General features: G+C 42.1%; 1 protein-coding gene across 5 annotated transcripts in view; it reads right to left on the reverse strand.

Annotated features, from left to right (window-relative positions):
* The window catches only part of NFATC1 (nuclear factor of activated T cells 1), a 208,262-nt gene that overhangs the window by 63,716 nt on the left and 119,221 nt on the right, over window positions 1-25,325 (reverse strand). For 4 of the 5 annotated variants that reach the window (XM_053249189.1, XM_053249187.1, XM_053249190.1 and 1 more), the window contains exons 7-8: window positions 16,240-16,295; window positions 14,051-14,183 (exon numbers count right to left, since the gene is read on the reverse strand). In XM_053249189.1, coding sequence (XP_053105164.1) covers window positions 14,051-14,183; window positions 16,240-16,295 — 189 coding nt within the window. Of the gene's footprint in view, window positions 1-13,388; window positions 13,835-14,050; window positions 14,184-16,239; window positions 16,296-25,325 lie in introns of those variants that run through there. The other variant, XM_053249191.1, reaches the window with a different exon arrangement.

Consider the following 25,325-nt stretch of genomic DNA (forward strand, 5'->3'; position numbering starts at 1 on the left):
GGTTAGTTTGAATGTCAATCAGTGTTAACACAATGCCAACATCAATGAAAAGTAGAGGGTAGTGAGCGTTTCCATTGACAAAAAGGACCTCTGAGTCCAGGGACTGGAAAGCACCTGAACATCACTTTGTTCTACCCTGTAACCTAAGACAGGCTTCTCCATATACTAAATCACACAATGCTACCAAAGCACAGGCACTTTTGCGGAAGGGCGTGACTATTCTTGCTGCTGTTCCCATACTCCAGAAGTGCTGTTTGACAGCAGAAACATGTTCCTGAAGCACTGAGGCAGTAAGTGTGAGGAATATGTTGAGACGTCAGCCACTGAAACCAAGGATGGCTTTAAGAGGGGTTTGGATAACTTTATGGAGGAGAGGTCTATCAATGGCTACTAGTCGGAGGGCTATAGGCCACCACCAGCCTCAGAGGCAGGGGAGAAACAGCAGGAGAGAGGGCATGCCCTCAACTCTTACTTTTAGGCTCCCAGTGGCATCTGGTGGGCCACTGTGTGAAACAGGATGCTGGACTAGATAGGCCTTGGGCCTGATCCATCAGGGCTGTTCTATGTTCTTAAGGAGGGCAAATGTGAAACCTGTCAGTTGAATTTGGCTCACTAAACTGTTTACTATAAGGCAGATTCTGGCCTACTGTTTGCTGTAAGGAGTTTATCTCATTAATTACTGTACACGGAGAATTTCCATGTTAAGAGCAAAGAGGCAATTTTTAAAGTGGCGATTCTCTTTTATGTATGTATGTATGTATTTATTATTATTTACATTTATATCCCGCTCTTCCTCCAAGGAGCCCAGAGCGGTGTACTATTCTGCTCTTCCTCCAGGGTGCCCAGAGAAGGGGGAGAGCAATTGTCTCTATCCAACCCCACCAGAGTCACTCACTGCAGTGTTTGTTGCTGGTGTCTCCCTTGTGTTTCTTTCTAGACTGTAAGGCCTTTGGGGATAGGGAACCATCTTATTTATTTTTCTATGTAACCCACTTTGAGAATTATTCTTTTGAAAAGCAATAAATATTAATCATCATCATGACCATCATGATGAGCAAAAAAGCAGCCCTCAGGGACATGTTTTTGGGTGGCACAGAGGGTTAGGGAAGGACATCAGAAATTGTCCCTCCTTAGGACAATTGTACTACTGCAGTTAGCCGGGAAGGGCTGTTAAACTGTTCCCATCACTGGATTGGTGCTTCCTTGCTCATCATGTTGGCCAATCATAACCTGGTTTCTCCAGTTGAGGTGGTGGCCAAGAGCGCTTTTTATCAGCTTTGGCTGATATGTTGGCCATGTCCATTTCTAGAGGTGAATGACCTTAAAACAGTGGTACATATGCTAGTAACTCTCTACATGGGGCTGCCATTGTACGTAGTATGGAAACTACAGTATGCAGCAGCCAGATCGGTCTCTGGGACATGAAGAGACCACATAACATCAGTTTTAAAAGAAATGCACTGGCTGTCAATATGTTTCCAGGTGAAATACAAAGTGCTGGTTATTACCTATAAAGCCCTTAATGGCTTGGGTCCAGGCTATTTAAGAGAGTGCCTCCTTTGTCATAAACCCTGCTGCCTGTTACGATCTTCTGGAGAGGTCTGGTTACGATTGCCACCAGGGGGGTGACTCAAGACCGGGCTTTCTCCGTGGCTGCCCCAGGGCTTTGGAATATGCTCCCTGCTGAAATCAGAGCATCTCCTTCTCTGTTTGTTTCCAAAAAGAACCTCAAGACTCTCCTCTTTTTGCAGGCTTTTAATTAGAATTAAATTTTTAATAACTTTAACAATTTGTTTTTTAATAACTATTTTCTCTATTTTTATTGTGTCATGTATTTTAATCTGTGATTTTTGAATATTTTAAATATTAAGTGTAATTTTGTACACTGCCTAGAGATGTACATATCAGACAGTATAAAAATATGATAAATAAATAAATAAATAACCATAATCAAAAGAATTTCCTTACTACTTAATTGTCCTACTACTTGTTCACCTGAGAGTGGTCCAGCACAGGTAGGGAGAACGATGTAAACTACTCATAATTAATATTTTCAGTGAAATTGTTGGGGCTGAACAGATTGTTTTCTTCCCACTTCCCACTGCTCGTCTGCCAAAACTGGTGTCTTACTGGAGCAGTCATTGCCTTTCTAACGACCTTAGTAAGGCATGCCCTGCAACGCTTCCATGGCTATTTCACAGAATTATTATTATTATTATTTTTACATTTATATCCCGCTCTTCCTCCAAGGAGCCCAGAGCAGTGTACTACATCCTTGAGTTTCTCTTTCACAACAACCCTGTGAAGTAGGTTAGGCTGAGAGAGAAGTGACTGGCCCAGAGTCACCCAGCTAGTATTATGGCTGAATGGGGATTTGAACTCGGGTCTCCCCGGTCCTAGTCCAGCACTCTAACCACTACACCACGCTGGCTCCATTCTCCATTACAAGACATGGCTCTGTGGTCGCCAGGAGTCGACACTGACTAGACGGCATAACTTTACCTTTATACTCCTCTTACTGTATTCACCCAAACAGAAGATGACTCTGAATGGAAGAAATACTTCTTAAACACAAAGGTTAAATACAGGTTATAGCTGTATTTACCTGAAAGGAAGAGGATTTTGAATTAAGATGACCCCCTGATTTCCAGCATCAAAGAACTTGAGGGAAAACTAGTCTTGAATTCAGATATATATCTTTTAAAATTATCCTACAGTTGGAGTCCTCAACACATAAAATGATGTCACATCCTTGTGTCTTTGATGGCCCTTTTATAAGACTCGGACCACTTTCTCTCATGCAATCTGGCTGTCTGAAGACACAGCACAGTTAAAGAGTTTGCTCAGCTTAGCATGAATGTTTAAAGCTAAAACATGTCGGAAGACTAGCAGTAAAATCAGAGATCAGTGTCCCAATAAAGCACACCACAGCACTCTCTCTGCAACTTGGTTTTATTACTTTCCCCTAGTTGGACAGGCACAATATTTTAGTTTAGAAAGTGTGGGGGAGAGAGGATGCAAAAAAGCATTGTGACTCTTAAATGTCATCACTAGAAAACTATCATTGAAAATAGTCAAGAGATAATTATAGCCCCAGAACAGGAAGTTGAGCCCAAAGCGAACAAAGGTACCCAATGCTCACTATTTTCAGAAGCATGCTCAGAACTGTCACTTTCATTCTGCAGTGCGTCAATCACATAATCAGAAGGTTAAATCTAAACATTAAAAGGTGACATCTAAAAATGTAAACCTGTGTAAATGGAACCTAGCAGCAGTGTTGAAAGCTCTGACATGCTAAATATTTTTGAAAATTTAACCATAAACTTCATGAAAGAGGATATGCTAGGCCACAAACTCTTAAAAATATATAGGATGTATCTATATGAGATGAAAAGGTTCAATACACTTTATTGTTTAGGGCCACTTACGACATTATATTTTAATGACAGTCTCTATATGAAATCATATTAATTGTAGTGCAAAACATGTCATCCAAAATAGTCTTAGGGTGCTCTTGAACTGTACTCAGAATGAGCAAGACCAGTACAGACCCCAGACCACGTCATGGTAATTTGCATGCTATATAAGCTGCGCAAGCTATAGAAGTACATTCCCTAAGACCGGATAGAGCCTAGAGCAGGGCTGCGCAGCTTCGGACATCCAGTTGTTTTTCGACTACAGCTCCCAACATCCCCAGCCACACTGGCCCATAGTCAGGGATTATGGGAGTTGTCATCCAGCATCTGCTGGAAGACCAAAGTTGTGCAGCCCGATCTAGAGTTAACATCATGAGCTGAAGTTCCTGGCCAAAATCTCAGCTCACTCATGAAATCATTGGGTGGTTTTAGGCAAGCTACTATATCTTTGTTTCAGTCTCTCACCCTCACTCCCCACATCTGTGTACTACCAACAGTACACACGACCTACAGTATGGCGTGTTTAAGTGCATAGAGCCTGTTCACACAACCATTTGGAGGTGGGTTGGAGAGTTAGGGAGCTCCTACCCTAGTAGCAGCAGACAATCTGAACCTCTGCTTGGGTAGGCAAACCCCGGAAACATACAAGTAAGCCAGGCAGGTGCCCCTACTACAAGCATGGAAAGTCCTTCCAATGCCAAGTAGGCCTTCTCATCATGTTTTGTGCTGCCGGTAGACTGGAAAGCCTCGTTATATCAGCAGCTGCCCTCTAACTGACCAGAAAGGAACAGGTGGCAGACTCAGCCCTGCTGAAGCTTCTGCAGCTACAGGATCAGAGAGTATGCTTTGCAAATTAGGGATGTGTAGAACGTTTTGCAGAACGATCCTACTCAAAATTGGCCAAGCTTGAAACAGAAAATCCTTCAAATGAAGTGCCTGTTTCAAACTTGGAACAGAACAATCCCATTTCGATCAGAACGTTTCAATGTTTCCAGCGTCATTTTGGAGGGATGTTTCCCCCTTGTTAATTGTCTTGTGATCTCCTTGCTTCTTGTTGGCTTGTTAGCGTACAAATCAAGTGTTGTCATGGGCAACTATGCCCCCATTGATTGGGGCGGGGAGCAAGGGAGGAGGGAGAGGGAACAAAAAAAGGAGGGAATTTCAAAATGTATTCAAAAGGGACTGGGAGGCAGAGAGAGCCCTTATAGTCTCTTGAAGGGGCTACATCAGGATAGAAATCAAAGGTTTCATTTTGTAGTTTTCTTTTCTCAGCATTGAGTATAATATCCTGTGCTATTGCTGCTATAACTATCTGGTTTTGCTGACTCTCAAAGGCAGAACTTGGGTGCCTGCCTCCATTGAGTTGTGGTTTATTTTTTGCAAGGTAATGTTGTGGTGAGAAATGGAGAGTGGCAGCTGTGTGTCCATGTGTGATATTTCTTGGTGACTGCTGTGATGAGCTCCATGTCTGGCCTTTAGTTGAGATGAACATGCTTCACTCACTGCTCTGGTCTGCTCTGCAATCTGCATTGCAAGGTGTATTCAGTCAAAATGAGGCTGAAGTTGCTCTAGCAGCTATGCTTGCTGCTAAGGGTGCTGCTGTGGCAGCTGTTGCAATGCTAGGAAGTAATGTATTAAGAGCCATAATTGTGTGTGAGAGAGAGCAGTTTGTGCCAGTGATGTTGCTGCAGATCCCATGGGGGTTTGGAGAAAAGGTTAAAAAAATTAATTGTCTGCTTGCCCATTTCTTTTGTGGGTTGGGTGGTAAGTAGCACCCATCATGCCCTACCACCCAATCCACTTTGGTGTCCCAAGGAGTTACCCATGGGGACCAATGGGCATTTCTAGTTTCCCACTGTTCCTTATGGTCAGTACACTTGAAACGTTCTGAGTTAGTTACATCAAAGCTGGCTGTTTCAACAGAACAAACTCTAAATGCTTCAGTCATCTGTGTTTTGAGCTCGAATTGAAATGCAAAATCTGATTTGTGCACATCCCCTATTGCAGATGCACATCCACAGACAGCAGCCTCTGTAGCCACAGCTCTCTATTGTTTACAGGTATACTGGGTCCTGATAGCTGAATCCAAGTGATAAGTGGATCTAAACCACCAGAAAATCAATATAGGAGAGCTCTCCTCTCCTCCTACCTTGGTTAAGAGCAGGGTACAAACTCAGGGCTAGCCTGCTTTGAGCAACCTGGGTTGGAAGGATGGTTAGAAGAATGTGTGAGTTCACACATTCATACAAACCAAAGTAGAATGTCTTCTGCTCTGATTTTGATGATTGTGTGAACACATAAATGGGCTTGCTTACACAGGACATTTGCACCATATATTCTGTCCTTTGACCCATTCCCAGTAATATATATGGCTGAGATCATATGGGGAAAAGGTATGTATGAACCAAGCAGTACACAAATAGAGGTTGCAGATGCCACCACATGGGTATTGCTACTGGCTGCTTCTAGTTACTGCTCATTCACATGATATGTTTCTCCATGTGAGTGTGTTTCCAAGGATGGTTGAGACTGCTTGCATATAAAAAGGACTATGAGAACCAGCCCTTAGTCTCTTGTGAATTGTAGCCTGGTTGCAATTTTCAAATTGGCAGCTTCCTGCCTACTCAATAGGCTTGACCACTTTGACCAACTTCACAGACATCTTTGGTGATTTTTCAGGTCTAATAATGCTAACTTTGTTTCTTCAATAGAACACTGCTTTAAACTTTCTGGGCTGTGTGTCAATTGTCTTTAGTTCTTGTCATGAACGTTTTAGCCATGACACCTTCACTGAGGTGGCACTGATAGGAAATTAGTGAGTGGAATTACATTGGCATAAGATCGGAATATCAAATGGAAGAGCTAGTATTTAATAAAAATGGACACTGCCAGAAGAGATTACAAGAAACTGAAAAAGAAAGACATATTGTTATCTGGAAAAATATATTTGGCAGTGTTCTAGCTGTCACTCATATCATTGGCACAGGTTTTAAAACAGAGTGAGTGGTTCCACTTGGCCTTAAATTTAAGTTGTAAAACAGATGTTGGTTACTGAAGGTACTGTTAAAAAACAGTATTTAGGAACCAATCCAATTTCACATTGGTGAAGCTCTATAGAGTGAATTATTTAAAATTACTCTTATTATTCTTATGATTCTTGTTACTAGGACTTCTGTTTAAATTTCTGTGAAGATGAAGGGAGTGATGGGGGTGGGGCAGATGTCTGGCAGGGGAAACGTTTCCTGTGCTCTTGCAGTCCTTGAGTTCAGATCAGCTGGGACTGGACTTCACCCTTGTGCTTGACTGTGTTGGTCCCATGGGGCTGGACCAGCCAGGCTCTCCAGGCCTACTGTCACCCAACACAAAATCAGAAAGCTCTCCATTTTGCACCTCGTTGCATCTGTTGAGCACGTTCCCAGTGCATGAGGGAAATTCTAGGCCATTGCAGCATAACCAAATCCCCACATGAAAAGAGTTTGTGTCACATAATGTGCTCAGGGGGTTCCAGGCTACTCTCTACTTTAAGTTAGCATCGAGTAGTGCCAGGACTAGCAATAGCTGGACATCTTTCCAGTGGCAGAATGGTAAATCCATCCCAGGAGTGCTTTTTGTCTGCTACCATCATGTGAGTTAGCTATGGACAGCAGAGCCTGCACATCACTCACCTCTTGGCAATACTTTACATGAAGGATTGCAAGTTAGAAAGGAAAGCCTAAGCTTCCTCCAGGTGCAGACCTTCATTCAGGCCTAGAAAGTGGAGCCTACCACTGCTCTTAACTCACAGTCTGTGGCAATGACATTCTAGATGACAAGCTGTAAGGAAGAACAATGGGGAGAGATAGGTCTCTGCTACTGTATATTCATGTTACACCTTAACAGCTGCTGCCATGGTCTTGTGAGCAGGAGACAGATAGGCCCAGAGAATTAGGCTTTATTTGCTTTGTGGCAACAGTATGGAGATCATAATAATATCCAGATCATGGACTCCAGAGCAGGAAGATAGGGGAGAGGCTGCCAGCCTGCATCAAAGTCTCAGGTCCCTGGGAGAAGAGGCAGCTGTTGTGCTGGAATAAAGTAGTTCTCTGTACATTGGTAAATGGGTTCTAGGAACATAGGAAGCTGCCGTATACTGAGTCAGACCACTGGTCTATCTAGCTCAGTACTGTCTTCACAGATTGGCAGCGGTTTCTCCAAGGTTGCTGGCAGGAATCTCTCTCAGCCCTATCTTGGAGAAGCCAGGGAGGGAACTTGAAACCTTCTGCTCTTCCCAGAGCGGCTTCATCCCCTGAGGGGAATATCTTGCAGTGCTCACACTTCTAGTCTCCCATTCAGATGCAGCCAGGGTGGACCCTGCTTGGCTAAGGGGACAAGTCATACTTGCTACCACAAGACCAGCTCTCCTTGATTGTATGGATTGCAGATTTCATACTGGGGTTTTTTAATCTACTTTTTTAAAAAAATCACCTTTCCCCCTTCTCTCAGAACAACCCTTGTTAAGTAGATCACCATCCTATTTTACAGTTGAAAAAAAGTGTGGCTGAGAACTAAGGACTTGCCCATGGGTACCCAATTGTCTCATGGCTGAGGTGGGGACATGAATCCCTATCTTTCAGGGCCAAACTTCAATGGACCGTACTAAAGGAACACACTAGCTCTCAGCATGGTGGCAAAGAGATCAGTAGGAATTTTCTGCCTAAATCAACCAAAGTTAATACCCTTTTCTTTTCTTCCATCAGGATTTATAACCCTTACAGACACACCAAAGAATATTTGAGTGCAATTCAACCATCACAAAGTTGTCTCATACTTAGTGAGGGCACTGCTGTATATGATTAAAAGTTTGCTATTTTCATATTCTCTTTTCCTTTAGTATTTTTTGGCTGCAGTCCTCAAGCCACTTCCCCTGGAGCTGTCCCAATGACTTCTGTGGGAATATCCTTCAATCAAAGATCTGGGAGGAGGTTTAAGGATTGTAGCCTTTTTATTCTGAAATATGGATTTACCATATTTATGATTGTATGGTCCACACCCTGGGGCAGGAAAAGGTGTAGGAGGTTGTTCTTTTTGATATTTATGACTATAACCAAAATTCCCTTTGAAGTAGAATGATGAGAAATTAAGAATTAAATGCAAATTTCTTTCAAGATTTTAGGTTTTGCTTTATGTGATCTTTGCATGAAAAGTTTCTTCCCCTACTAGAATCCTGTTTTAAAACAAAAACAAAACATTTTTGTAAGAGCAAGAGATCTCCTTGTAAAAACTTAAGCAATGCAAGAGTTTGCTTTGCTTTGAGGAGAAAGGCAACCTGTGCATCTCCACAGTGAAGGTCTCAGTGGAGCTCCAACTCGGAGAATGCCACCACAACTCTTGAACTAAAAGGCCTGTGCCACTCTAATTAAGAGTGGCACAACTTGTGCTGTCATGACTGCCAGTCACAAAAGAATGCGCAAATGATGAAAAACCTACACCTGTGAGAAATATGTGCCTGGGTCTTGAGTTAGCATGGCAGTATAAACCTATCAAAAAGAGTATTTGCAGCAGTATTTGATCTATCATGGATGTAAAATAGTGGCTGGTAAGTATGAGCTGTGAGCTCCCCAGTTCAAATTTCATCTCAGCCACCAACGTATATACTAAATGGCCTTAGGCAAGCTACTGTCTCTCACCCTCAGCCCCTGCACAGTGATCCCTCTAAATTTTTTCATCTGTGTGCTGAATGAGTTTTGTTCTGGGTGGCAGTATCAAGGCAGTGTGCGCGCGCATGCATTCAGAGTGGGACCTTCCCGATTCAACCTGAGTGGGATGTAAAATTAACTGAGTGGACATCAAAAAACTTGTGAGCATACACACACCTTAGAGGAGATGGGATAATCATACTGACCTGATTTACTGTGTTCTTGTAAAGATTACTGAGATAATGTGTGTGAAAAACACTTTGAACTCTCAAAATGTGCTATATAAGTGGCTAAAATTTTGTATACAGTACTGATAGACTGCTGATTTTGTAATCTTGAGGGGTATGTGCATTTGCCCAAACTCCCTATCTCAGGTCCAACAGCTTGAGTGACTAATAATAATAATAATAATATCTATAACCATTGACAATAAAATTCTGGCATCCCAGGTCCTTGGGAAGGACTCGATGTCTGGATAAAACAAACCAGTCAATAACAGCTGTCTGACTGTGTAAACAAGAAATAATAATAATAAAGTGTGCTTCAAGGCACATGAAAATTTAAGAAGTATATTATTTTCTATCTCACCATCTACACACCCAGGATCAAAAGGTACAATGGATTAAAAAAAACAATACAAGAGAAGCCTGATATCTTCCTTTAACAGCCTACTTTTTCTTCAACTTTAATTCTTTCAGTTTGCTTTTATTTGTTGTAAATGAAATAATAATCCTGGGAGTTATACGACTGTGTGCACAAGTTGCTATATAACTTAGTTGTACTACTGCTAACTTAGTTGACCCCTGCTAACTTGGCAAAGAGGCACCTTTTAACGTGGTGATTCTCTTTATTTAGCAGGGGGAGAGTAACTGGCCCTATCCATCCCCAGCACAGAACCTCCAGTGACTGTGGCTGGTGTCATGTTTCTTTTAGATAGTGAGCCCTTTGAGGACAGGGATCCATCTTTATTTATATTTATTTATTTATTATTAGTTAATTAATTAATTAATTAATTAATTAAGAATACTGTACATGTCCTAAGCTGAGCTATGATGCCCCAACTTTGATGCTCCTTTTCAGCACAGCCCTGAAAACAAGAGTAAAGTCTTCAACCTGTTCACTAAGCAGATGGTAAAGAAGGGGCAAAAAAGCTGGGGGGAAGAAGTGAACCTTCTCTGCCCTTTTGAGCTAAATAAGTTTGCATTAATTTAGGGCTAAACTACATGTGCATTCAAATGCATGCTAGAGAGGCATGTTTCCAACCGGAGATACCCCTCTTGGTGGTGGGTGGGTGTGTCAAAATCAATTGTGCAGTGGTGTGTACCCAGTTGGGTCTGGGTCATGCAGGGAAGGGGAGGTTCACCCTCATTCTCCCATTGAAAAGCACCCTCTCGGAGTAGAAATAAATAGATGTTTCAGGAGCTAATCACCATTTCAGGGGGCTGATTTTTGGCAAGAACATGGAATGCAGGACAGAATATCCTTGTTCTCCTCATGTGCCCCAGTCTTGACTGGGTTCAGTCCCCTGCCCCCGTGGCTGATTTTAACCAAAAAGAAAGGAAGACATCCACTGGGAAGAAGGCTAACTGTATATCATATATTTGCATGCATGTGTACTTCGGCCCTTAGCCCCACATACTCTACCACAATAATCAGCATTGCATGGGTGGGCACACAACTCAAGTTAATTTTTTAACAAGATACAAGTGTTTTAAAATGGTACCATAGGGTGCTCATGCAGAACTGGATAGGAGAAGGGTTTTCTGAGGAGGAGTTGCTGGGAATAATATTTGCACAGTACAGTGCACATAGCACAATATGAAGTGCTATAAATGTGTTCTTTGATGGTTGCATTGTTGATTCTTAGGTCCAAGTTGTAGACTAGGAATGTTCATGAAACAGATTTGTCATTCTGTTTTGAGTTTGAAACATTTCATAGAAAACAGCAGTCAATCCTGGCTGTTTCAATGCAACAAACTTGAAAAACTCCCCTGCTAACTTGGTAAAGAGGCACCTTTTAATGTGGTAATTCTCTTTATTTAGCAGGGAGAGAGTAACTGGCCCTATCCACCCCCAGCACAGTACCTCCAGTGACTGTTGCTGGTGTATATCTTATGTTTCTTTTTAGATTGAGAGCCCTTTGGGGACAGGGATCTATATTATTTATTTATTATTTCTCTGCGTAAACCGCCCTGAGCCATTTTTGGAAGGGCGGTATAGAAATAGAATAGAATAGAATAGAATAGAATAGAATAGAATAGAATAAGAGTTTTGGCCACAGGGTACAATGGGGAAACTCAAAACACCCCATTGTTCCCCATGGGTAGCTCCTAGGGACATCAACGTGGGTTGTGTGGTAGGGCATGGTGGGTGCTACCTATCAACCAACCCACAAAAGAAACAGACAAACAGGCAATTTTTAATACTTTTTTAACCATTCTCCAAAACCCCCATTTGGATCCTATGCGCGTTTTGGGGAAAGGTTATAATTTTGTTTTAAATCATGTCCAAACACCAAACCCACTTTGGTGTCCCTAGAGCTACCCATGGGGAACAAAGGGATGTTTCGAGTTCCCCATTGTTCCCTATGGACGGAATAAACTGCACTCACACTGCACACACATTTTGCATTGCAATCTGCAATGCATTTTGCAACCCTGCCTTGAAAAACATTGCAGAATCACACAGTGCCTCCCAATACAGAACACACATTCCAAAGGCAGTCCAAAAATGGCCAAAAAAGAATCACTGACCCATAGTCCACTGCGAGCCACAGTGCCTGCGCTGCAGTAACATCATTGGCACAAGTTGCTCTCTCACACTCAATTATGACTCCTTACTTCCTAGCATTGCAACAGCTGCCACAGCAGCATCCTTAGCAGCAAGCATAGCCATACACTCAACTAAATCAACTTGAGCCACATTTTACTTGAGTACATCTTGCAATGCAGAGCAGGGCAGTGAGTGAAGCACAAGTTAGTTTCAAGGCCAGACATGGAGCTCATCACAGCAATCACCAAGAAATACTAAACACACACACCCACACACACCCTCCCCCCAGCCAATGGGGACACAATTGCCCATGACAACACTTTATTTGTATGACAGCAAGCCAACCAAGAAGCAAAAATATTGCAAGCCAGTTGGAAGCCAGTGCCAGAAAACCCAATCAGCAGGAAAAATAGGCCTCCAAATGGTGCTCAAAACATCCCGATCGAAATGGGGCTGTTCTGTTCTAAGCTTGGAACAGGCCCTATTTCCAAACCTCAAAAACATTAGCAGCCAGCAGGTACAGCCCTAGGATACGTGGTGCCCTGGGTAGGGAATTCATTTGGCACTCCCCACCCCCATCCCCACCCACACGTCTCATTCGACAGCAAGCCACTAAGCTCAGCTTGGTACCCCCTTTCAAGTAGGCACCCCTAGCTCACCAACCTTAACACCAGACCTGACAGCTAGATTACACCTCATGCATTTTTAACAGGAATTGGGCTTCAGGAGAATGGCTTTGAGTGAGCTCTTCTACATCACCAATTCAAAGCTTTCAACACAGAATTTGGGCACTAAATTTTATGAACTCCCTGTAGATTGCTGGAAGGACAGTACTGAAGTTTTAGACCATCTCCAACCTCAGCAAGAGAGAACTGTAGGTTGTGAGAGAACTCATATTACCAGCTCTGGCTGTTCTAACAATCTTTGCTTAGAACAGAAGAGCAAGACTGCTACATAAAATGAGATGTGTGAGACAGTCTGCTGGTATTTTTGTTCACTGAATGGTTGTTGGTATTCTTTCTTCCTTTTCAGCACATCTGTACATTGCTTATTTTGGGGACTGGGGCAGGTCTACAGAAAGTCTACCTGCATTGAGGGCTTCAGCCTGCTTTGGTCCTCCGCCCATATACATGGCAGTGGTCAGTTTCTAAGAGAGATGTATCAGGGCTCAAGCTTGCCTGGAAGTCAAGCTCTTTGACTAAAAAGCCAACTTCCCTGATGTCAAATGTGTGGGAGTAGACAGTGGTTACCTAGGAGGGATGGAAAGGCACTCTGTACAGGCTCTCTCTTTCTCTCTCTCCTTTATATTTGCAGACTTGGAATAGGTCCCTGGGCTGAAATTAAGCCCTGCTACATGAACTATGACAACCATTTGGGACCAGAGTGGGCTGGACAATCTGCACTATTGGCTTCCAGGCCAGCATTGTACATCTGGAGTGCCTGTTCCAGGTTGCCTTTTTCCGGTTACACTTTACAAATTTCTGGTTGCAAGTGATGGCATCTGAGTAAAAGCAAAGGCGGCAGCTGCTTCGAACACTATACCTTTATTTCAACCCATACAAACATCTATGTGTACAACAAATATACAACAAATCAAATAAAAAATTATGTTCATGGATTTAAACAAGCATGAGGGTCTTTTTTCCCCTCCTTCAAGGTATGTCCAATTTGCCTAGGTTGACTTTTTCCCTTTACCTCAGGCTGTCTGAAAGAATTTGCTGTCAATATTTCGTAAGCAGGGGGGTAAGGATGCTAAGATAGCATGCTCATATAAACCATCTCCATCTCTCCAGGTTTCATAAGTAACATTTGTTCTATATGGACATGATATTAAGGAATTCTTGAAGGTAGTAATGATGAGGTGAGGGGTATCTGCTGTTGCAACTAGATGGGCATTACATCTTTCTCAATGAACTGGAACTTTTGTTGTTATTTTTGGTACCAACAGGAAGTGTGGGGGATCAGAAGTCTCTACCAAAGAAACAGTAGAAAATTTATTTGGAACTCCAACAGAAACATTTTCAGGCTATTCTACAATTTAAACACAAGAGCATCATTATAAGGTCTAAATTGTCCAGGAGCGCTGCAAAATCATGATGATTTTTTTTTCCTGTTCACACATCATTTTTCGAAATAATACACACAATAGTTAGTTTCTGCAGCTTGAAGTTAGAAATAGGTGGTTACCATTAGCAGGAAGATAGGTGAACAGTTGGTACTGGCTTCTCTTTCTTTTTCCATTGCAGACATAGAAATTAACTTGGACAGGACTTGTAATTCTTTGATTGCGGAACGGTGGTATCTCAATCACCAATGAAGTCTGAAAGAAAATGTTTAAAATAGATGCCTCACTTGATGAAACAATAGCTTAAATAGAAGACGTAGACACTAATTACATTCACACATAAATATGAAGAATGTATATGTATATGTATGTTCCCCCCCACCCCCGTAGTTTTCCACAACACCATGACGTTTCATGCATCAAATGTGAGCTTGTGTGTTTGCGCTGCATATCCCTATAAGATGAATGGGCATCTGAGAGCTGGTGAAAAATACATTTAAAATGATCACAGAAGAGAATCCGTGATGAAGAGAAAGGTTGGGCATATCCTTCCACTCACCCTTCCCCCACCAGTTGTCTCACAAAAGAGAAAAACATGGGATTGGAAACCTCATGTCTTCCTTGCAATGTGTAGCTCTGCCCTGAACCTTTCCCAATCATTACCTTTGGAGTATTTTAAAAGGATGAACAGTGAAAAATACATTTCTCCACACTTCATATCTGACACATTATGTGTGTTACTGCTTTTGATATAGAACAGAGTCATATTATACCTCTGTTTGTTGTTGTTTTTAAAAAACTTCTATGAAAAAACCCTGATTACAGGTCTGCCCAGACATGTTAAGAGACATTTTAGGCCTGATAGAAAATACAATGTCCATGAAAAAATTCTCAAGTCCAAACACTAAAGAAGCTCAGCTCTGCCTCACAGTCCTATCACTTCTTCAACGCACTGTTGATTTAACACAGGGAATGCAGAGCCTTCACACAAAAGTCACCATATATGGCAAATATCTCCTTTCTTCTGGCCAACTTAGCCTTGAAGCTGGCATTGGACTGATGCCCCCCTGGACAGGTTGCATCCCCGGAATCCTCTCCATTCCCCTTGTTCTCAGGCTCTGTCTCCCCTTATACCTAGAGCTGCTCCAAACTCATCCAGTATCACCAGGGGTGTAGCTATAATTGAGTGAAAGGGTTCAAAGAAAACAGGCCCCCAGCTCCCGAGGGCCCCCCAGCTCCACCCCTCCCTATTTTCTTCATTATCTCCCTCACTCTGAAGTGCCACCAGAGAGAGGGGTGAACACGGGCCCCCTCTCCCGTAGCTACACCCCTGAGTACCACTGACCCATAGACCGAGAGTGGCTTCACATACGATCTGTAGCTGGAAGCAGAACAAGTATACTCATAGTTCCATTTTCAACCAGACGTTGTGACACATGAGAAGGGAACTTGTGTGAATCTCCCACTGACAACCATGTAAAGGAAAATAGAAGTGTGAATGTATTCTTACAACAGCTTTTTGCTATAGTTTGTCGGCAAACTGGATTTTAATCTGGATCAAAAGCTCTCCATAATCCATATTTTAGGAAAGTATCAAACCCAAATGTCTGGCATAGTTTACAGCAGATTTATCTAAGATTTTGGCAGTGACAGCAGGCCAATTTGATTAGCACTAGAACAGAAAAAGAAACATAGTAATAGCTCCTCATCATGGGGTTACTTTTGGATGTGGGCTAAAAAAAAATTATATGGGACCTTTTAAAAAAAATAGTGATTTCTCCATAAGCAAGGTGAAAATTGACTGAACGACTGCCTTAAAAATATAAAAAATAAAGTTTTCCAGGTTTTTATATGAAAGTCTTCTTGTCAACTCTCTTGTTTAAAATGGGGGCAGGGGGGAGACTTCCTAGAGATATTAGTATCAACTACAGCAAAGCCTAGCATTCCAAGTATGTACTCTGCATACATTTGCACATGCAAATGTAAAATTTCTCAATATCTAATCACTCATTAGGAGGTCTGAGCAAAATATGGAATATTTGATGACATTTTAGAGCAATGAACTGCTTGTATTAGCTTTGCTGTGAGAAAACTCTAACGCACCAAGGAGAACATGGAACTGCTTCTATTGAAAACATTGCATTAGGGAAATGTCAAGTGCTATTATGACTGGGGCAGTGTTTGAGCCAGATGGATCACAAACAAAAAGTCAGCTCCTGATGTTACAGTAAACAAGTCAAGAGTGTGCATGTCTGAACACAGTCAGAAAAACTAAGACATTTCTTAAAGGTAGGTGGGTGTGAATACTTACAGGTTTACACAATTCTTTGTCAGTTTTGGCTTCCATTTCCCACACGTGATGACCATCTAAAACACAAGAAAAAGAAAAAAAGATCTTTCATGCTACTCCTTTATCCAGAGGTGCCAGAAATATGAAGAGAATCTCAATTTTGCGGATCCTCCCTTAGCACATTTATACTTCAGAGGCTGAAAAGGAACCCCTGCCCACATCTGTTGGCTCCTTCCTTCTGCAGTGCAATCAGTCTTCCAAGCAAAATCTAGTAGCTTCAAGGGAGTTACAAGAACTGCAAATGTATGATCAAAAGGAAAAATGGAGAGAGTTTCACATGTTGGAATTGGAAAACAGACCCCTGACCAGTGTTCTCTCTAATTTTTTTTCATCTGCATGCGAATAAATTTTGTTCTGGGTGGCAGTATCAAGGTGGTATGTGGGCACATGCATTCAGAATGGGGCCCTCCTGATTCAACCCGAGCAGGATCTAAAAATAACTGAGCAGACATCAAAAAATGTGTGAGCACCCACCCACCCACACGCCTTAGTGGGAACACTACCCCTGACCAATCTGTTGTGCTGCTTTCCCACCCAGAGGTGTCTCACACGAATGTAGTCCCACGAATATCTATAATGAGACCCACAGATGTCTGCCTAGCCATGTACATATATTTTGCCTACCCACCATTTGGGAATCATTGGTTAGTGGCAAAGGCACCTGCAGCAGAAATCTTGATGTCATCTCTTTTGTATATTTATTACAGCACTGGGATGTACAAATGCAAATATTACTTATTTTAAACCTCTTGCCACATAAATATTTGCATTTTATGCTGCTCTCCAAGTCACCGGTGAATGGCCTTTTTCTGCTCTCTTTACTTTCATTTCCAGGATAAAAGCAACTTATGTAGAGCAGTCTAATTTACTTAAAGTGTCTATAGACAATACTTTTTTCTTACTGAAAGAAAGAGGACTGCAAAAGGGAAACTGCTGTGGAACTAACCTCTCCTATTGCTTTTAGGTCAAAAATATGTGTATTTGCTTTCTGTAAGTACGCACATACTGCAAAAACGATCTTAGTTTCTCTTAATGTTCATCTTCTATTGCAACTGTATGGAAGGTACCATCATTTATACTATCATGATATACATCATGGGTTGATACTTCTATCCAATTGGATCTATTTTTTACAAAAGACACAGTGGAGCAGTGAGCTGTCTGTAGAACAAATAGCAGGTAGTGCACTGCTCACCTAAAAGCTCCCTCTGTCACTATTTAGTAGTTTATTTTAGCACTATTGCTGTGTGTACTTTTCCTACACTACTCCAGGTCATGTGAGATAGGCCCACTGCTAAGAGCAAAGAGGCACCTTTTAAAAGTGGTGATTCTCTTTATTTAGGAGAGGGAGAGCAACTGGCCCTATCGACCCCCAGCACAGCAACCTTCCAGTGGCTGTTGCTGGTATCCATCTTATATTTCTTTTTTAGGTTTTGATTCCTTACAGTAACCTGCATATTTTGAAGTAGAATATTTCAGATTGCCAGATGCTGATGACCAAAAATAGGAATACTATCTTGAGTTTCCCAAGCAATATTGGAGAGTTAGGCCACATTCAGACATCACACAGAACAGAGGGTACAATGGACCCTCAGCCCCACCACCCCCAGTGCTTACCTGTCCAAATTCAGACATAAGCTCTGGCATCCTCTCTGCAGTCTGAGAGACTGGAGGGGGAACTGGCTTCTGGGCTTCCTCCTTTGATTGATGGACAGCCACAGAAGCCAATCAGGACACAGAGAGTGAGGAGCTTTCTACCCTCGACTCTGGTCCCAGGGAAGCCTGCCTCCATTACTGAACTCAGACATAATGGAGGCATCCACAAACCAGACACCCAAACTGTGAGCCTTACATCAAACTGAAGGTTCAAAATAGAGTTTGCCAAGTGAACCTGTGGTTTGAGTTAGGGTCCGAACTGCGGTTTCCTGCATTCGGATGTTCAGGTTTTGGGAGCTCTGGCTGCTCTGCCTCAGGTTCTCCTTTATGTCGAAATCCGGCCTTAGTCTTTCAAGGACCATTGGCTGAGTGCTGTGTAGTGGCTGGAGTGTTGGTCTCAAACTGGGAAGATTCAGGATTAAATCACTACCTAGCCATAGAACTTACTGGATGACCACTGATCACTTTCTCCTAACTTAACTGATCTCACAGGGCTGTTGTGAGGATCAAGGGGGAAGGTCCAAAGCTCCTTAGAGGAAGATACAACAAATAAATCAATTATTCACCTAAAGCAGAAATTTTCAAATAAGGGTACACTTTCTGTCTCAAAGTTTCAGCTCAGGTACCCCATATAAGCATTCAAGAATTGTGACCCCCAGAAGGAATAATATCAAGCTAAGTGAATTTGCCCTGGAATCAAGCAAAATAAAACAAAAACCCCAACTCTCATTTTCTTGAACCTCATGGCCAGGGCTCTACAGCATACCTCTGACCTGACCCCGCCTCTACCTCCTCCCCTCCACGAGACTGGATGACTCTGTATTCAGGGTCACCCACCCCTCCCTCAGCCAATGCCAATGCTGAGCATCAGCCAAGATTTCCCTAGTATTGAGCCTATCAGTCAGGCTGAGGGAGGGATGGGCTGAGTCTGAACACAGACAGACAGTCACATGGAGCAGAGGACGGAGGAATGCCATCTCCCAGACTTCTCCCTTTCCCCTCCTGAAGGAGGAGCCAGCAGTATAGCATGCATGTGAGCCAGGGAGCTGGGATTTTTCTGTGTACCTCATGTACCCATTACAAGACTTCAAAGTACCCCCGACTAAAAATCCTTGACCTAGAGACATCCAAATTGGTAGTTAAAATAAATCCAAGTGTTTATTTCATCTTTGTAAATGAACTGTCAGAACTTTAGGCTTTTGGTATGCCTAATATCTATTTTGAAAGGCAAATGGCTGGTGTTGGGATTCTGTTTTCCAGTTCCTAACTTTAAAAAAAAATTCATCTAATTTTCAATTAATTATTAGAACACTGTTGCTTTTCTTTGCAAGTTTTAGGAGGATTCAGTGTGTGTGTGCATGCACGCACACACACACACTAAATGCTTTCAGGTGTTATGTTATAATTTATTGCTTAAAAGAGAATCCAAGAGTAGAGTTTGTACTGAGACTCTGGCTATCTGAAAAGTAATAAGTTACTGTTCCTCTAGCAAGAAATTCTCTTGAGAATGTCCAGACTTTTGCTGTTACAGAAAAGAAGAGGGGAACAGATGACTCAATAAGAGTTAGTGACATTTCATTTAACAAAAACATAAAGGAGGAGAAATTGTTATGAAGCAGAGACCAAAAAGAAAACAAAGAAAAAGAAAAAGCAGACAATTCCTCATGTTACGTCTGGTGAACCAAGAGGGAAATCTCTACACCCACGGACTGGGATCGACTCCAGGAGGGAAACCTTAGACCACTACGTCAACTCTTACAGTAAACATGTTTTGTAGGTTTATACGGATCAGCTAAAATAAAAAGAGAGAGAGAGAGCTGGAAATGGATGGAATAATTTTAGGGTCTCAAAATGCTTAAAGGACTTGCTTATACTGGAGAAAAAGATCTTCTATCTTGTACGCTTGCCAAGTATCCTACCCAAATATGCAAGATGCAGTCTCCAGTCAGAATGTGCTGGAGGAGTGAAGAGTGATACACCACAAAAGTTTCCATTGTAAGGCTGCCACATCTGCATCAGCCTGGCTGACTCACAGCCGAAGGCAACTCCCTGCCTGGCTAAAATCCAACCAAAGTACACCAGAGCAATTTATACCTTTCCAAAATGCAAATAATTCAAATTACAGACATAACATAAAGCTGAAACAGACACATTTCAGGCATTCCCATTAAAGTTTAATTCCCTGAAGTTATTCTCTCAAAATGGGTTGTGTTTTTGTTTATTATTTTTATGTTTACAATGACAACAAACCATCCACTTTTCCTCCCACCCCCACTTCTATCAGAAATAGCCTTTGAGACACCTCTCCTGTAAGTTTTGTTACCATCTGTACAGAAGAAATTAATCTAAGGATCTGACATTTTCAGAAACCAATACATTGATTTCCCCCGTTTAGTTAAGATTTATCCAAAAACTGAAACGTTTACAAAACCAGTTTCTAAACTAAAAATTAAAAAGAAGCACAATAGTTACTCCTGCTTACTGGGCAAAAAGCACCTTTCAGAGTTGTGGCTGAACAACTGGTCTTGTGGTAGGAAGCATGAATTGTTCCCTTTGCCGAGCAAGGTCTGCCTTTGTTTGCAATTGGATGGGAAACTACCTAAGAGTGCTGCTGTCCTCATTCATCCCAGCACCGTGTCCTGCCCTGGGGCTCTTGCTGGTATGCCCTTTGTACTAAAAAAAAAAAAGATCCCTTAGGGACAAGGCCATCTTTTCATTTTATCTTGTCATGTAAGCCATTTTTAGAGAGAGAGAGTGTGTGTGTGTGTGTGTGTGTGAGAAAAGCACTATAACATGTTAAACTTTTTAAAAAAAACTATATTGCAAAACTAGCTTCCTCTTCATTGCTGGTCTCTAAATGCCTACATTAATAGAAAAGCCTTGCATTGTTCCAGGACTGGAGATTCAGTTTTAATATTATATCCATCATGGAGCTGGATATTCATTGCTGACTCCATGAAACTGACCGTCCGCTTCTTTTCTTACTGAAGGGAAACAGGCTCACCAAGCAGCAGTAGAGCTTTCCTGTTTATACAGCTGAAGGTGGGGAGGGGTGTGGGATCCAGAAAAGTGAAGTCCACAGATTGAGACTCCCACCTTCTTTTTAACCAGCTTTCAATAAAGCACATTATGGATAACAATGTCAATTGAGGGTGGATTCAAACCTCATGTATTAAAGTCCCTCATTTTTTTTGTATGCATGGCTTTCCTCCATCACATTTCTGCAAAGGGGTTAACGGCACTTGTTTTTCTACAACATTACTGTGACTGCTTTTGTGTTGGCACAATACCAGAAATAACCACAATTAACTCCTTCAAATATGCATTTGTGTGTGCTCTGGAGAGCAGCACAAAGAGAAAGAAACAAGATTTCTTTTCTAAATAAAATAAAGCAAAATATGTGACTAACCCCCAACAATGAGAATTCTTCACTAGCAGAAACCCAGTAACCTTTTCTAGTGCAGAATAGATAAGAATGTTTAAGGAAAGGCAGAGGTGGATTAGTCATTCTTTAGAGTTAGCAGTCTATGGTTTTCACCTGAAGACAAGAGGTTCTGTCAGAAAGTCTGACATTTGGAGATTGAGAACAGTGGCAGGCAATTCTGCACACCTACCTCATTGATATGGGTTAGTTTTGAATGGCTAAAAATATAAGCAGGGATCTGAAATGGCTCAGCAGTGAATGGGTCTTTGTAATTCTCCCTGTATCAACTGTTCTGTGCAGAGTTAAAAGGAAACTGTGCAGAAGCCTAAAAGTAAAAATATTCTAAAACCATTAGGGAATTCCCTGCAGAGTGAGTCACAGAAACGGCTTCCCCACCACACCCATCTAGAAGATTTCTACTTAAAAAAGACATTGTAGGCTTGTTTACAGTAGCAGCAAAAAGAAGCTTGGTAAATCTCACCATATTATCTACACACACACACACACACACACACACACAATTTATAAAGCTCACTATTTACTACTACGATGACAGATATTTATATACCGCTCTTCAACAAAATTCTCAAAGCAGTTTACATAGAAAAATAAAAAATACGTAAATAAGATGGCTCCCTGTCCCCAAAGGGCTCACACTCTAAAAAGAAACATAAGGCAGACACCAGCAACAGCCAGGGGAGGGATGCTGTGCTGGGGCTGGATAGGGCCAGTTGCTCTCCCCTGGCTAAATCTTAGAGAATCACCACTTTAAAAGATGCCTCTTTGCTCAATTAACAGGGCTTTATCTTTATTTATCTTTACATTATTGTCTTGAGGTATCCCATGCACGTTTACTCAGAAGTAGGTCCTTCTGACTTCAGTGGGACTCACTCCTATGTAAAGCGTTTACAGCAGTTTTTTAAAAAGGTATGGTTGAACCAGGATTAATCCCTAATGAACACTGTGAATTGTACTCCAATTAAAGTTAATTTAATATTTTTAATGTGCATAATGCTTTATTACAAACCTTTGCACCCTTTTCAGAAAAGCTTTTAAAGGGCATTACCTGATGAGACTCTCAGAGAGATAGCAAGTTACTTTGTCCAAGGCACAAATGAACACAGAGGAGCTGAGAGCTGAACCAGAAACTTCCACGTCCTAGTGGCAAGGGCTGTACCTCCAGGCTTCCTTTTCCCTTTAGAACTGAAACCTTCAAATGACTGGCCCACCTAGTTTAGTGCAGTCTATGATGATTGGTAGCAACTCTTTAGAAGATCTCAGACCTACCTAGATTTGCCAGAGATTGAACCTGGGACCTTTTGCATGCAGAGCATGTATTCTACACTGAGCCATGGTCTCTTCCTAGGATATGTCTAGGAAGAATTACTTGCAATATACCAGTGCTTCATGGCTGTGTAGCCAAGAGTTCATGGAACCACAAGAAACAAATCATTATTTTCACTTAACAATTACATTAACAAATCTCTTAATTGTGGTGGTCTGGGATTTGAATTCTGCTCTCCTAAATCCAATCCTTTTGCCACAAAGCCACATCTTCCAGCTTCTCTTTAAAACAGAGATGACTATTGGCAAGTGCCTTAATCCAGCAATTAGGGCATGCTTGTTGAAGGGCTTTGCTTGCACAGCTGTTCTCTGTGTACAAACCAACACTGGGGGTGGGGGGTGGGGAGTCTTAACCAGAGATCACAACTCCAAGTATATAAATCAGTGCAGAATGCTGCTGCATGAGGGCAGAGGGAGAGCCCGTGAGCGTCTGTGGGAGGGTTGCTAACACATCTGTGCTGTCAGCCATCAATGGTTATCCACCCCAGATCAGAGCATAAAGCTGCAGCTCCATCAAAATGACGAATAATCACACACAATGCCTTTTTGTGCATAGACATGTCTCGACAGAGCCCAGGGTATGTTAGGCCGCATATATCACAGCTGCACGTGTGGACTGCCTTTTGTGTTTTTGTTTGCTATGAGACAGCTCCCTTCCAGCCTTACATGGCTCCCAGATTGTAGCCACCTCTTACATCTTCAGATCTCATTTCCTTATAACTTGTAGTCTTGTGGTTAAATCCTGAAGGAATGGACAGGTTCCCAAGTGAACTAACATTATGGTTGGTTTCCAATTTTAAATCATGACAACAGTGCTCATACTGCTGTGCTCTGAGATACCATCCACTCTCAGGAGATAAAGAGGCTGGATCAGCGATGTGCTTGGATAAGAGATCTTTGCAGAAGGATCAGTGAATGCAGGAAATAACACTAGCAACATAGAGGCTGCCATTCTTTGCCTCTCTGTAGGGCTGCTGGAGTGCAGCCATCAGACACCATAAGCAGCAAGTGTTGCTGGTCTGTCTTTTTCTACAGAAAGGTTCCAAAACCACTCAAATGGTTGGCAGCCATGAGATGTCATTTGAAAGCCCATGGTGTCTAGCCAATGTTTATGCTGTTGCATTTGTCAAAACTCCTGCTCAACCCAAGTCAGAGAAAGAGAGAGGCAGGCAAAAGTAAATCTGCAGATAGTGGCTGACATCCAGAACAATGGAGTGGTTGCAAAAGGAAGTTGGGCTAGCACAAGACTCTTATGCTAGCTAACTAGTGTTGCATTGTTGAAGGCATGCTTGTGGTTGCACAACAGCTGCACACCTGCAGAACGCCTCGTTTGTTTCAATGGGGGCTTGTGTACATTCCCCCCTTTTTTTATGCTGATAAGAACAGATTGACTTTTATTAGAGAATGTTTAGCATATGGTTTACAAAAGCAACAGTGAATAGAATTTCCCAATAAAACATGGCCGCGTACTAACAAATGTGTGGTTGAACGAAGCCAACCTTGCGCTTTGACAAATTTGTTTATTCTGCAAGTGCTCTACTGCTCTAGATGTCAGTTTACTGGCTTACTGCTGCAAGTTTTCCTTGGTTGGTCAGGTTTATTCCTGCAGCTCTCTTCTTTGGCCAGAGCTGGGGTGGTGATGCACAGGTTAAGCTTCTCCCTAATCTCCCTCAGGTCAGTGGTTCAAGACTCACTGTTGTGGGCTCAGTTCCTGATGTCTCCCAGGAGCACTCAATATATTGACTAAGGTACAGCAACTATGCAAATGACAGGAGAGGAGAGCTTGTCTTGTGGCAGCAAGCATGACTTGTCCCCATAGCTAAGGAGGGTCTGCCCTGGTTGCATATGAATGGGAGACTTGATGTGTGAGCACTGTAAGATATCCCCCTCAGGGGATGAAGCTGCTCTGGGAAGAGCAGAAGGTTTCAAGTTCCCCCCCTGGCTTCTCCAAGATAGGGCTGAGAAAGATTCCTGCCTGCAACCTTGGAGAAGCCGCTGCCCGTCTGTGAAGACAATACTGAGCTAGATAGACCAATGGTCTGACTCAGTATATGACAGTTTCCTATGTTCCTATGTCTGCCATAGGGACTGAGATACTTCTACCTTTCAAGCCCCACTGTGGCAGCAGAAGTGCCTTACACATTTATTTTGGCATAAACTTACACAGGCAAGAATTGACTTCATCAGATGGATATGACAGCAGAATAGATGAGGCACTTGCTGTCAGAGCTCAGTCTCCGTCCTGTGAACATAATTCATTTGTTCTAGCTCAATTCATTTGTTCTAGCTCAAACTTCCACAACATTACGGGTAAAAATGATTCCTAACACAGAAGTGGCCAGGATGAAATAGTTCAAATGTACAAAAGATAGACTCTCCATCCTGTACCATCTCTTGATGATGATTTAAACAAGGCATTATTTGCAAACCGCCCTGAGCAATTTTGGAAGGGCGGTATACAAATCAAATCAAATCAAATCAATAAATAAATAATAGGCACATGCCATTCACTTTTGAAAGAATATTTAATATTTACAAGAGAACAGCTTTTCTTATAATCACATCACTGAAAGAGGGTTTACTGATGCTAGGGGATCTTAGACTTGCATAGTTATCGGCTCAA

The sequence above is a fragment of the Hemicordylus capensis genome, chromosome 4, assembly GCF_027244095.1.
Source record: "Hemicordylus capensis ecotype Gifberg chromosome 4, rHemCap1.1.pri, whole genome shotgun sequence".
Classification (NCBI taxonomy): Eukaryota; Metazoa; Chordata; class Lepidosauria; order Squamata; family Cordylidae; genus Hemicordylus; species Hemicordylus capensis.